At 38.7% G+C, this 13,815-nt stretch overlaps 1 protein-coding gene across 4 annotated transcripts in view; it reads right to left on the bottom strand.

Annotated features, from left to right (window-relative positions):
- ICE2 (interactor of little elongation complex ELL subunit 2) overlaps window positions 1-13,815 on the bottom strand; it is a 35,643-nt gene that overhangs the window by 8,406 nt on the left and 13,422 nt on the right. For all 4 annotated transcript variants that reach the window (XR_006179779.1, XR_006179778.1, XR_006179780.1 and 1 more), the window contains exons 10-15: window positions 13,239-13,417; window positions 12,184-12,313; window positions 5,759-5,843; window positions 5,588-5,638; window positions 4,508-4,766; window positions 2,209-2,382 (exon numbers count right to left, since the gene is read on the bottom strand). Coding sequence is in view for 1 of the 4 variants with exons in the window: in XM_042875563.1 (XP_042731497.1) it covers window positions 2,209-2,382; window positions 4,508-4,766; window positions 5,588-5,638; window positions 5,759-5,843; window positions 12,184-12,313; window positions 13,239-13,417 (878 nt within the window). In the remaining 3 variants the exon portion in view is untranslated. The remainder of the gene's footprint in view (window positions 1-2,208; window positions 2,383-4,507; window positions 4,767-5,587; window positions 5,639-5,758; window positions 5,844-12,183; window positions 12,314-13,238; window positions 13,418-13,815) is intronic.

The raw sequence follows: 13,815 nt of genomic DNA, 5'->3' as shown, positions 1-13,815 counted from the left end.
GTTTCAGCATCACTTTCCTTTCTAACAACAGAAATGTTATTGTGCTCAATCTGGCTCATAAAGCCATGGTAACTGGTACATGAACTTTATGAAGGCATGCTCTACACGGCTGTGAGAAAACAAGCAGGCCACAGCTCTCAGTAACATGTGTTCTATACACCTAATGATGGAGTTCAACAAGTTCTTGTGCTGTATGAACAAAAGCAGCCCTCCAAACAACTTAGAGCACATTACCCCAGTCCCACTTAATACAAAAGAGAACAAATCCAACAGAATTTGTTGTTTGCTCCACACTGCCTACATATTCTAAATGGATAATAAACTACAATTGGTGCATATGCACACACACACACAATAATATTAAAAGACAGAACTCTTCCAGCTGCACCGACACATGGGCATATAGAGCATACAGTTGAAACTTAAAGAAATGGTATAAAAAAACCTAAATTCCACACAAGTTTTGCTCAATTTTTGTGTACACACACTGAAAACTGCTTTGACTCCCCACACAGAGTTATCTCACAGAAATGACTCACAGCTAAAGTATTCCCATTAAGAGAGGTCACTGGCTGGATTTAGGATTTTGAGTCAGGAAGACTTGTAGCCTGCAAACAACTGTAAGCCATTTCAGCTTGTCAGCAACATATCACTGCAGCTAACAGAAGTGGTGGCCAATACCATAACAAACTGAATAATATTATAAATACATCTAGCAAAAGAAAAAAAGCTCAGAAAATGCTTTGTATTTCACAAAGAATAGATTTTAATGTACATTCACTGCTTAAACCTCCTTAAAAGAACTTGTCCTCGGGATTTTAAAAATCATGTACAACCCAGTAAACAAATAAAATAGTTTATTTTTACTCTATGATAAAAAAAATTCAACAGCAAAACTTCCACGTTATGTAGCAGAACTCCAATCAGATGTATGCACTTTGTCCCCAAGTAAAAGAAGTGGAAGAAAATCTTGAAGGCTTTTGTTTAAGCACATACACAAACACCCCACTGGAACATCATTCAAACAGAAATTGGCTCATTTTAAAATACTTCTGTGATTTAAAAGGCAAACACGGGAAAGAATTTACTGACTAAAGAATTCCTAACTTTTCTAAAATCAGTTCTCCTAATGAAGAAACACAATTATACACATAATACATAAAAAACACCCAGAAATCCAGAAAATAATTACAAATGCATCACAGCTTACAAGGTGCTTCAATACTGACCATTGTAAGAATTTCATTTTTCTTACTAGGAAACTGCAACAGACAGTCAGTGTACTCTTTTTCTAACCTCACACTCAATTTGGCTCAAAATTCTAAGTGAGCTGCTGAGACTCAGCATAGTCTTGTTTTTTTTTTTTCCAGTGACAACTAAGGCAAACCTTAATACCTGAGGTAAACAGTACCGCATATTGCCCTGCATTCTGATAGGAGATTAGACTGTAACCTTTCAGTAATGCAATAAAAAACCATCAATACTCATTTTTGAAGACATGCTAGAAACCAAAGTAATTCCTGGAAATTGTGCTGGGGAAGCAGAAACTGTTTCATACTTTGCTTATTAGCAAAGCTTAGGCTTTCCAGTGCAAATTTATGGCACGTACTTTTCTATAAAACACAGCTTTTGTTTCCCCAGACTCATTTGCTACACCATCCTAAAAAGAGAATGTGTTTTAGTGAATAATTGTAAAAAATTGGAAGATATTATGTTAAAAATTTAACTAGATAAATCTCTTAGCTATACCACGTAAAGTAAAATATGATTTAAAATTGCCAGAATACAATTCTGTAGTGATTCTGGAAGAAGTAAGCAAACTGAAGAGTTGCTTTTCTTGTTGCTGTCATATCAGACACTGTTGTAGACCACTGCATCTTCACGCTTCAAGCTGTAGTTATTCTATGAAAATGGTGAGGCTAACAGGTCATACCTTTTCCGCTGACTTCAACAGGAGGCACTCATTTTTTTTGTTTGCTTGTTTTACACCCAACTGAATTTAAGATTTTTCAATTGAACCGTGCCCACTAAGGTAAGAAGGGGTTAAAGGTTTATAGAACTTTTCAGTGTTCCTAAATATGGCTGTGGAGCTGCTTCCCCTACCGGTTTGTTCTGGCTCCTTTGAAACTTCAAAAGCCCTCAGATTTGTTGTTCCATTTTGAACTTCTCCAGTCCATGCTTAGCAGAGTTCAGACGTTCCTACTTCACCTGTGTTTTGTTTTGCTTCATTTTCCACTTTTTCTTCATCATTCTTTGTTTGCAGTGATTCCTCAGCTTCTTTGCAGCCACACCTTCGTTAGGCTTAGCTGGATTGCCTTTTGTTTCCATAGTTACTGGCTCTCCCTCGTAGGGTGTGTCTGACTGCCCTTTCACCCCAGCCATCTAGACATGTGGGGAGAGAGGAAAAAAGATAAAGAGTAATCTTAATCTCTTTCTCTATTAAGCAAAGACGTAACTGCCTTCAGAGAACTGCCTTCTAATGCCAGCCAGACTCAGGGCCACATTCAGACAGGATGCTCTTCCTGGCACCAGTGGCATCTCACCACTCCCACTCCTTTCATGCCCAAATTTCCCTCTGGCAGAAACCAAAGTACACGAGGCCATCAGAAACTGATGTCCAACTTTACACTGCCCTCATATAAGGTCAGAATACAGCTAAAATGTACAACTGGCACAGAAAGTGTCAAATTGGTAAACCTGCACTGGAAAAACAATAATGCCTGAGAAGTTTCCTGCTGGTACCTTGTCGTGTTACCTGCTCAAAATATTAAGAGCTAAGAGTGGGATCTTTGGGAAGTTTCCACAGCATGATATGCACTGTTGAATCATCACTGTAAATTACAAAGCAGGCTGAGGTTCTGAACAGTTTATTTAAAAGATTCTATTAAAATTCTCTTTGGATACAAACAATTCTGCTCATGATAAATTCTATTGTTATAGAAACAATAGCAGCAAAAAGCAGATGTTAGGAGTAAGCCATCCATATAAACAATTATTACGCATGTCTGAGAAATGTTTCCTAACTAAGAAGTTACTCCTAGGTGCTACACAAAGCATACCTACCTCTGCACTAGGCAGCATGCTGCTCTTAAACACTATTGCATAGATGCTGCTAGGAATGTTGCCCCGTGTAGGGAACAGCATACTACGAGAATTTCCCTATGCCAGGGAAACCACCGGAACTGCAATCAAAGTTTTCTCAAAGCTAAAAGGTGTTCAGAACAACCAAAGACAGGTGATTAGCTGTTATCTAGCTGCCTGAGCTAACACACCTGAAAAGACTAAAATGAAACCTTTTTGCTGCAGAGAATTTGCCATTATCCATACATGAGATTTGTTCCACATCCTAATCAACCCAGAACAGATTCAGGATACTCTGTGTGCTGAAATCAGGAAAGAACAGCATGAGGAGACAAAAGAAAGAACTTAAACTTCTAATAAAGATTAACTTCTTTGGGTCTGCTGTCCTGTAGTGTTATGCCACAGCTAACAACAGAAAATCTCTTTTTGACGTGGGTGATTTCCTTACAATCTTTGCTGCCCACATGAGATTTCTGGTACAAATACTGGAGCTGAGTGCACAGAGAAAGGACTAACCTAGATTCCTCTCCTCTGTCTTGTTACTTATTTTCACAAAGCTCCTCAGAACTCATCATCACATGCCTCCAAGGCATGTCAGTTTTTCACTGAAACAGTCCAAGATTTCAAGATTCTGAGATTTGGAGTAAAGAAAAGGGAAAATGGAGGGGAAGTGGGGACTTGAGGACAGCAAAATAGTTAAAATAGTTTCAGATCCTTCCTGAAATTGTCTGAAGATAAAGCATATTGATAAAAAGCAACATCAGAGGCAACACCAGAAAATCTTTAAGAATAGAAATACTGTACCTGTTCCAGCTGTACTGAAAGCCTTAATTACAAGGCTTTTAAGTAGGGCAAATGCTGCATCATTTTCACTGTCCAAAAGTATCATTAGCCCACATTTTGAAGAGATTTTGCCAAACAGGGTAAAAAGTGTGTTTTTTTGGAAAAACACATCCATATCATGTAAAACTGGAACAAGAGCTCAATATAATTTATCACAAACTAGACCCTGAGAGTATAATTCATCTCACCTGACTGCACCTGTCTTACAGTTGCACTAATCATCCATAATTCTGTAGTCACTGGGGAAAAAATAATTACAGCATGAGTCCTGCAACCTACTGAAGAGATCTATCCTAGTTTACAGACGGATCCCTATTAAAGCATTCCACTTCTCTCTGCTGACAGTACTACAAGCTTCAACATTGCTTTTCCATACTGTAACACTTAAAAGCTAGGTAAGATGAATCTCATCTGAAATGCCTTTCAGGAAAAAGGCATTCCTGTTCCTGGCTGTGGATGCAGAACTCTAAAGGGTCTCTTCGAACCCACAAGATGACAAACAAATATATCACCTATAACCAGTGGATTGGAAAAGATTATTTCCAAACTGCTACTCTGTTTTTCCATTAAGTGCAACACCGACCTTCTGTTTCCCCGTGGCTTCTTGGGGCGCAGGCGGAAAGGTGCATGGGACTCTTCCATGTTTCATGTGATAGGGCAAAGGGAGACTGGGATCCAGTGGCACCCAGGGGACTGAGAGCATGGCAGGTACTGTAGGCAGATCACCATGAGCCTTATGTAGGTTATATGAAGCTCTTGTTGGCTTGTCAAGGGAACTCTTGTAGATTGTAACTGATGAATCTCCTGCAGCATGAGTCAATAGATAAGAGCCCTCCTGCAAACTAAAAGGATATAAATTAAAAAAAAAATGTTTTTTTGTTTGCTTTGTTAATTGTTTCACTTTATCTGACAACCTGAACAGGATAGCTAGTAATAGCTTTAATGCAGAAGCAAAACATCTTTAGGTATTTACTTATCAGTCCTTGTTTTATAAAAAGACTATAGACACAAATGAGGAAGTTAAACTGCATTAATAAATTAAATTAGATCTTGCTCATTTATATTTTATAATGGCAAAAAGGTCCAACCTCTTCTGTCATGCCACCAATATCTGCCTGTGATGTCACAAACAAACATAATAGATGGCATTACTTCAGAGCAGCCCATGTACATGCAAAGAATCTTGCAGACTGAAAGCCTCAGAGTAGCCAAAGAAAGAAAAATAGGGAACAAGAGAGAAGTTGTAACAGTGTGCAGATGAAGATATATGCTGTTATTTGTAAAGTTAAGCAGAAGGGAACATATGAAGGGAACTTTGTTATTGCTAGCAAAAATCAAAATTTGAAGTGTCAGCCTACACACTATTACAGCTTACTCCTATGTACTGTTAGGCCAGCTCAGAAGTATCCCATCTCCTCTCCTGAGTAAGTGGTTCATAAAAGTCAACTTGTTGTTCTTTTGTACCATTTATACAAAACCTTCAAACCTAAGCACATTTTTAGGTGGCACTGAGTTATGCTATGCTAGACCTAAAAGAATCTCTGAAAGATTTCATGTATCCAAAGACACAAAAATCAAAGAGCAGACAACCACTGCACATAAGAAACAGGGTTGCATGGGCACAGTTGGAAAGGAATATAATGTACAAAAACGAAGCACTTACTCAGACACTTTCTTCAAAATGTGATGAAGTATATTCAATGAATTTGCTGGCCTGTTAAAAAAAATTACAGTAAAAAAGTATTTAAAAAAGTAAAAAAGTAAAAGCACTTAAAAAAGGAGTATCTTGCAAGCCTTGTTAGAACTTCAGATTCATCATTAAAAAAATACTCACTTAATCAATCCAAGTTTTTCTCTTAATATTTTTGGAGAAATCTTTTCTAGCATAATAAGTTTTGATGTCAGACCATCAATATGCCCTGGAAAACATTAATCAATACATTAAAAAAAAAAAAAAAAGAGAGAACAAACAAACATAAAGGCATAATTTGCAGACCTAGAGCATTCTAAAAGCAGTATTTTTTCTTGTTTCACAGTGTAGAGGGTGGAAAGCATCTGTCAGTGTTGCACAATAACTGAAAATGGAATGTACAGTTGTTTCTAAGCACGGGCATTTGTGTGTGGGCTGTCTTACAGATCAAGGATGGCCCATGATTCCTGCAAATCTCACATCTTGTGTGATGTCCAGCATGTGCAACCTCACTTTGCTGTGGCTTTGCTCTTGTCAGCTAGTTTATATCTTCTCAAATTTTCCTGATGCTTAATGCTACAATTCCTTACAGCGTAGATGATAAGCTCAACTTTTAAGACAAATTTACCTTGGAGCTGAACACACTCGTTTCTCTGTTCTGCTGTGTTATCTGACCATGGATATTATTTGGTTTTCGGAGTATTCTGTATCTTTGTCTTTGGATTTTTTTTTCTTCCAGTGAAACACAGCTTACAATTCTGGCCTTGTTCACAGCAAATTTGCTAAGACTGTTTATCCCTCACATAACTAAGGGCTTTCCCCAACATACTGCTATAACAGGCACAGGCTAGCCCAAGTTTTCACTTGAAAAGCAATAAAGATAATTACCATAGCTTGTACATTGATGTAGTGACTGCATCTTACCAAGAGAGATTCTCTCTCAAGTTGAGGTTTTTGCAGAAAACTGCCCTATTTCAGCTTCCATAAGAAGAATCAGAAGGAGAACACAGTATAATAAAAATAACCTACTCAGTGGAATTTACTGCACATGCTATATATCTGTCCATGTAGGAAGTCTAAAAGTCTCAACAGTATATTTAGAACTGCTAAACAAAATTATTTCACATTCAAGGCTAAACGTTACTCAGCAATCTGTTACGTGATGATCAAGTACGAACTCTCATTTGTAACAAATTTGAAATGAAATCAGTTGTCCTGGTTCACTTTTAAAACACCACACACGTGTTACTTTTCTTGATAGCAGTGTTTTCTGTACGACTAAACACTAAGTTTAATATTCTGCATTGCTAACTATGAAGAAAGAAACTTGAAATCATTAAAGTAAAAAATCTGTGTTGCCCATTATTTGTCAGCATCTTCTCAAAATCTCCGTTTCTAAACTCGTTGACAGCATAGCTGGAGAAAAATACCTATGAACTACTCATACTGGATATATATTACTGTAACCTTTATTTCAGAAGTGACTGACCAAGTCCACTTGATGTTCAGTAAGTTACCTATACAGAAAGCACTTTTTTCCAAACAGTCTTCAAATCATCTTTATTTAAGAGTCATTGTTATTCCATTCAGGTGAAGGTAAACTATGCTCAGGTGCTTAATGCAAACAAGTGAATTTTGGGGGTAAAGCATTCCCAGCCTTAATCAGCAACGCCTATTACAATTCTTTTTAACCAATTAAAACAGGTACAGATACTTTGGGAAATGTCACAGCCTTTTTGTACGCATGTTATCCTATTTGAGCAGCAACAGGACTTAAAACGACTGAGCAAGATGCTCTACAGAAAGACAGCACTCTTTGGTTGGTGTGAAGATGATACATCTGCTTTTGAACAAACGGAGAGTCCATTTGTCCAGAAATCAAAAGCCCAACTTAACGGCACACCTTGCACAGTATGCAGGAGGCAATACCTCCATTTCCGTTTCCTTTTTCATCTGCTGAACTGAGGCACTGTGAGGTACTTCCCTGAGTCACACAGAAGAACAACGCTGGAAAATTATGGGGCACTATCCAAGGTCCAAAGAACTTTTCTCCCATACCTATTAGCAACGCAAAAGGTTGCTAATACAGTGAATTCAAATCCTTTCAAGATCCAAGAACGCCTAAGCAATTTACCACTGATATCTGCTACCCATTCAAAACCTCAGTTTGAAAGGTTCTCTTCAGATCTACGCGTTCCTAGAACTAATTGAATAAGAACAGAAGCTTGATAGGTGCTGTATTATTAATGGTAAGAGCAAAGTTTTCAAATAGTTTTTTTCATACCTTCACACGTTATTGGGTAAATTTGAAAAGAGCAGTAAGTCTATGGCTATACTATTGCTGATTCAAACATCCCATTATGATAGGACATTTCACTTATTTCAAATTATAGCATGACCTAAGAAGACACCTAGATCATGTCTGCCTTTCTGGTTACAACAAATGTGTGATAGTTCAAGTCTTGCAATGAAAAAGAATGAAATATTCACCCAATTTTAAGCCATCCATAATACAGGGATATTATCACCACTGGGGAACTGCCACTTGATTTTCAGGAAAAAAGAAAGCCTTTCAAAGAGTTGCGTAACTAAATCAGAACACTTGCAAGACTGGATTTTTCAGAGCTCCCCAGAAATATAAAATGAAAGGCAAAATCAAAGCTGTGTTCAGCCTGGACAGGAGAAGGCTCTGGGGACAGCCAAGAGTGGCCTTTCAGTACCTAAAGGGGGGATGTAAGAAGGAAAGGGGCAGGCTTTAGCAGGGTCTGTTGTTACAGGACAAGGGGAAACGGTTTCAAACTAAAGGAGTGGAGATTCAGACTGGATGTAAGGAAGAAGATTTCTACAATACAGGTAGCGAGGCACTGGAACAGGTTACTCAGAGAGCGGTGGACAGGCCATCCTTGGAGATTCAAGGTCACGCTGGACAAAGCTCTGAGCAACCTGATCTAGCTGCAGGTGTCCTGTCCATGCAGGGGAGTTGACTTGATGGCCCTTAAAGGTTCATTGTAAATCAAATTATTCTATGAATCCTGAAGTAGAATGTGGTAAGTTTCCTATTAATAGCAGTTGTAGGTTCAATTTTATACAAAACTGATTGATGCCTTCCAGGCATCTGTTAACCTAGCTATATTAGAAATTACATACTGGTACCAAAAATCCACAGTCCCCAGTTTGCCTATCTGAATAAAACCCATATTCTGCAAGCACCCAAAGTTACTCATACACCAGAAGTCCAAGTCAATACAAGCAATATTCTAAATCTTTTTTTGTTTGTTTAAACAGTGGTGGGAGGGGGCCTTCACAAATGCTAGGAGAACTACGATAACCAGTACAAACCCCTAAAGGATTCCAGGTTTTGCTGTTGGATGAAGTGCATCCAAGAACCGAAAACCAAACACACTGCAATAATCAGCGTCTCAGCTTCACTACGGCTTTCTCCCTAAGCACACAGAGCTGTCAGAGGCTGGCTCATAGGAGCCTGCTTGCTCAGGGCTCCACACCCACTCCATGGCTAACAGCTGCCTGCGTGGTACAGTGGAGACTAAGGAACTTCTGAATCAGAAAGGGATGACAGCTCATGCCGGAACAAGAACCGCTCTCTCCTACAATCCTGAGAGCCTCAGTAAACGGGTGTTGGCTGCTGAGCTGTGTGCAAACTTCCGTGCCCTAGCCATATGCTAAGTGTCCTGTTACTGACAGATTATTAGATAGACATGCATTCTTCCAGCCTGCATGCCTTTTAAGACAGTCAGCCCTCTCTTTACAGCTACATTATTTCCTCACACTGCTTGTGATTCTGGAGAAGCTAATAAACAGAAACATTTTCTTGAAGGGGAGAAATATTTCAGTGTAGTTTAGTACTACTGTACTTAAAAAGCAAACAAACAAACAAAAAAAACAACTTCAGGACCTTGCATCAAGTTCACAGAATCACAGAATTGTAGGGGTTGGAAAGGACCTCCAGAGATCATCGAGTCCAACCCCCTGCCAAAGCAGGTTCCCTACAGCAGGTCGCACAGGTCGGCATCCAGGCAGGTCTTGAACATCTCCAGAGCAGGAGACTCCACCACCTCCCTGGGCAGCCTGTTCCAGTGCTCCGTCACCTCACCTAAAGAAGTTCTTGTGCACATTTGTGCGGAACTTCCTATGCTGCAGTTTCCTGCCATTTCCCCTTGTCCTGTCACCCTTCACCACTGAAAAGAGTCCGGCCTCGCCATTCTGCCCCCCACACCTTAGATATTTATAGACCTGGATCAGGTCCCCTCTCAGTCTTTTTTTCTCAAGGCTGAACAGACCCAGTTCACTCAGCCTTTGTTCATAGCAGAGATGCTCCAGGCCCTTCACCATCTTCGTGGCCCTCCGCTGGACTCTTTCCAACAGATCCCTGTCTTTTTTGTACTGGGGAGCCCAGAACTGGACGCAATGCTCCAGATGAGGTCTTACCAGGGCAGAGTAGAGGGCGAGGATCACCTCCCTCGACCTGCTGGCCACGCTCTTTTTAATGCACCCCAGGATGCCATTGGCCCTCTTGGCCACAAGGGCACACTGCTGGCTCATGGCCAACCTGTCGTCCACCAGGACACCCAGGTCCCTTTCCGCAGAACTCCCCTCCAGCAGCTCATCCCCCAACCTGTACTGGTGCATGGAATTATTCCTCCCCAGATGCAAGACTCTACACTTGGTTTTGTTAAACCTCATCCGGTTTTTTTTTGGCCCAGCTCTCCAGCCTTTCCAGGTCTTGCTGAATGGTAATAGGTAAATAAATGGTAAATTAGAGAAGAAGAATAGGAGAACTTTGTGCATAATGATTTAATAAATTTGGCTTTGTGAAGGTTTTTAGATCATATCTGATTTCATATAAGCCTTACAGTTCTGTGATTAAGATGCAAAGTTCGTATGTAAAAACTAGAAAAAAAAAAAAAACGAACTCAGCATTTCTCAAATAGTATTCTGACGAGCTACCAAGAGCAGAACGTGTCATTCAGTGCTAAAGTGGAAAGGTTAGGCAACCACAGGCCACAACTGCTGCCATAACAACCATAAAAACAGACAAATCTTTCTATAACAGGAAGCGAGGCAGTCCCGGCTCCAGAACATTCACTCACTGTAGAGGATTGCCCTCATCCCACAGCAAACATTAAGCATATTCTAAGATGCACTGTGACGTACCACTTGAACAGATGGTCCTTTTAAAACTTAATTAATCACTAGATAACTGATATCAAAGAGCTACACATATATTAAAAAGTTTGGTAAAGTTATCTGGCCCCGTTCTTTATATGTATCATTTTTCTTTCTCTCCAGAAAGAGGAACAGACAAGCTTTCTTGACTTCTAAAACAGTCACTGTACAAATCTGAACGTAGCTTTTTTTTCCTTGTAACACTGCACTCGTGTTTGGTCTTAGTTGTGCAGAAAAGAGACTTTACAGTAAGACATCTTCTAATAACATTTTTGCTTTTCATCCCAGTTTATTCTATTTTCCATGCTCCGAATTACAGATGTAATCTCTTCTATACAGGATTTTTTACTGCTTCATTCTGAGTATTGATTACTCTGCATGCATAGGCCCTATTACATTTTTGAACAGCAGATGGGAAGGAGATGAAGGACAAGTTTATCATACCCATCCCTTCGGGATATTTTGACCACATCATGTACTGGGAAATGAAATTTCACTGACCAGTTAGGCACAGACAACTTCTGTTCAACTATCTGAAAAACATCATTACATACTGGTGTTCAGAGATCCTATGCAATACCACATCTATAGAAAGCAGTTTTAAATAAACCCATGCTACCTATTTTTCTTGTTACTACAAAGACAAAATTACTTCCAGTATATTGTATTTGAGACACAAATATTCTGTTTCCAAAGCTTGCAATTCCTCTTATTTCTGAATAACAAAACAAGCCATATCTTGCTTGCTTTTCCTCATTCTCCTATATCTTATCTGTCTGCATGATATTAGTGCTGAATTATAAACACTATTGTATGTCTCCAAAGAAAAACAAGTTATGTTTGACCTTCTCCCCTGCTACAAGTTCAAAAGCGAAGAGATCTGTATTCTCTGAGCCACATACCCAATCATTTCTATTTACCAATTGGCACGTGATAACAAATTGATTTAAAATGATTTCACAAAATAGCATACATTTACAGTTCATTTTTTAATCGAGAAGAATTCTCACTGCTCTTACATTACAATAATCTGTGTTGCATTTGACTTATTAAAAAAAATCAATAATTGAAGTCACGAAGATCGCTAATTTCTGAGAACTAAGTTTGGGTTATAAATTTTTCCTTGAAAAGCAAACAAATGCAGTTCTTGCAAACAAAGGTTACTGGATGTTATCCAGTGAAAACCAAAGTTGAAATGTCCCCCTTCAGCACCCAAGAGAAATTTTAGAAAAAGAACTTAAGATAAAAGTGAAAACCAAAGTTAGAAAACTAAATAAGGATGTATGGAATATACCTGCCATAAACACCTTCCTCTTCTGTTATTTCGTGGAGGTTTAGACATCCACATGTCATACAAGCAAGCACAAATCAACACATCGACTTACCAATATAAAATAAGCATTCAGAATGAAGCATGCTCTCTGTCCACAGCTGACATACTTCACTTTCTGTAAGAGCTTCAACACCATAATAGGCTTGGTATTCCAGTTTAGGCAACAGGAATATTGGAATAAGCTATCAAAGCAAACACACAGACAAAAATCAGCATGCTGTGCAAAAATGATTGTTGCAATAAGCTGCATTTTGACACTTATAATCATCATCATCTTCCACTACAACTGCAGCAACAAAGATGTAACAGCTTGTGCCCTATGAAACCCACACAACAAGCTTAAGGCTAAGGAGACCATGCATAAAGGAAGGCAAAACAGAGAGGTTAAAATAAAACAGGAAAACACTAGGCATGTTTTCACAAAAAAATAAACTGATATTAAGCCGCTACCCATGAAACTTATTTTGACATTCTCACTTTTATGCTCTACTGCCCTCTGCAGGAATTTAGATATGCAATTATGACACGGATTTGCCCGTTAGAATTCTGCCTTTTATTCACATCAAGCAAAGCCAAGATAGTTCAAAGCAAGACTATGAGCATATAATTTTCACAAGTAAAAACTACTAAGATCTATTTCTATTTCAATAAAGTACAAACACCTTACAAGCTGTTTACCTGTCTATCATAATTCTGGTGTTTTGGGGAAGCCTATATCAGATCAAGTTTGACAAATGATTATATGAGGACTCTTGACAAAACTGTGAATTACTGAGGATTCCAGACTAAGTTTTCCTTCTCCTGTCATAATACAGAATATTGGATTTCACTTGCACTTAAAGCATTTTAGCCCTTCAGACACACAGTTTGCTAAGATGTATTCTGGAGCCTTTTCAAACAGAATGTTTTTATGATTCCAAACAATCTTGAAGTGTTTGGAAAAAAAAATTTCTACGTTACCTTTTAAAAACAGTTCCAAGAGGCATCATGTTACATGAATAGAATTATTCATACATATTACTGAAATGTAGCCGTAGTAGCAAATGCAGAATCACATTTAGAATCTGTTCTAATCAAGTAGGTTAAAAAAAAGAGCCAATTCCTCACCTTTTGAGCTTTCTTCTTTTTATTGAAACGTGACAACGATCTCACTTTCTGCACATTGCAACGCACAAGTAACAACAGGTCATCCAAACTGAACAGCTTATACACAAGGTTGCCATCCTGAGGTGCTCTATACTCTCCAGGGTCTTCCACAAGCATCTGAAGTTCATCTGGCAGCTTTCCTACAGAAAATAAAACCAAAAACAACAAACTTGGGCATTCCTCACTTTGATGCTAATCAAAGGGCTTTTTTTGAGGGCTTTTTTTGCCCTTTCCGACAGTAGTGGATTTTTTAAAAGCCATTTTGTTTGATAATAGTTGGAGGTGAAAAGCTTGCTCATTATGCACAGTAAGTCACTTGTTAAGGCGTTTGTTTTTAAAAAAATAATTCCACAAAATGCCTACAACGGCTTTTAAAGAATGTATTATTAATTATTCCCATATTTTATCCTGCTGTTGAATTTCTTACGCAGAGCATTTCGTGCAGATGGAGGGGAAAGGTGATTTTTTTCTTTCAGTTACTTTCACTCAGCACAAAGAGCCCACAAAATTACTTTGAATGAGAGACGTTATCCATTTA

The sequence above is a fragment of the Lagopus leucura genome, unplaced genomic scaffold (genome assembly GCF_019238085.1).
Source record: "Lagopus leucura isolate 7727_CA_CO unplaced genomic scaffold, USGS_WTPT01 Super-Scaffold_100015, whole genome shotgun sequence".
In the NCBI taxonomy this organism is placed as follows: Eukaryota; Metazoa; Chordata; class Aves; order Galliformes; family Phasianidae; genus Lagopus; species Lagopus leucura.
Note: the sequence above shows the minus strand (reverse complement) of the source record. Positions and strands in the feature narration are given on the sequence as shown.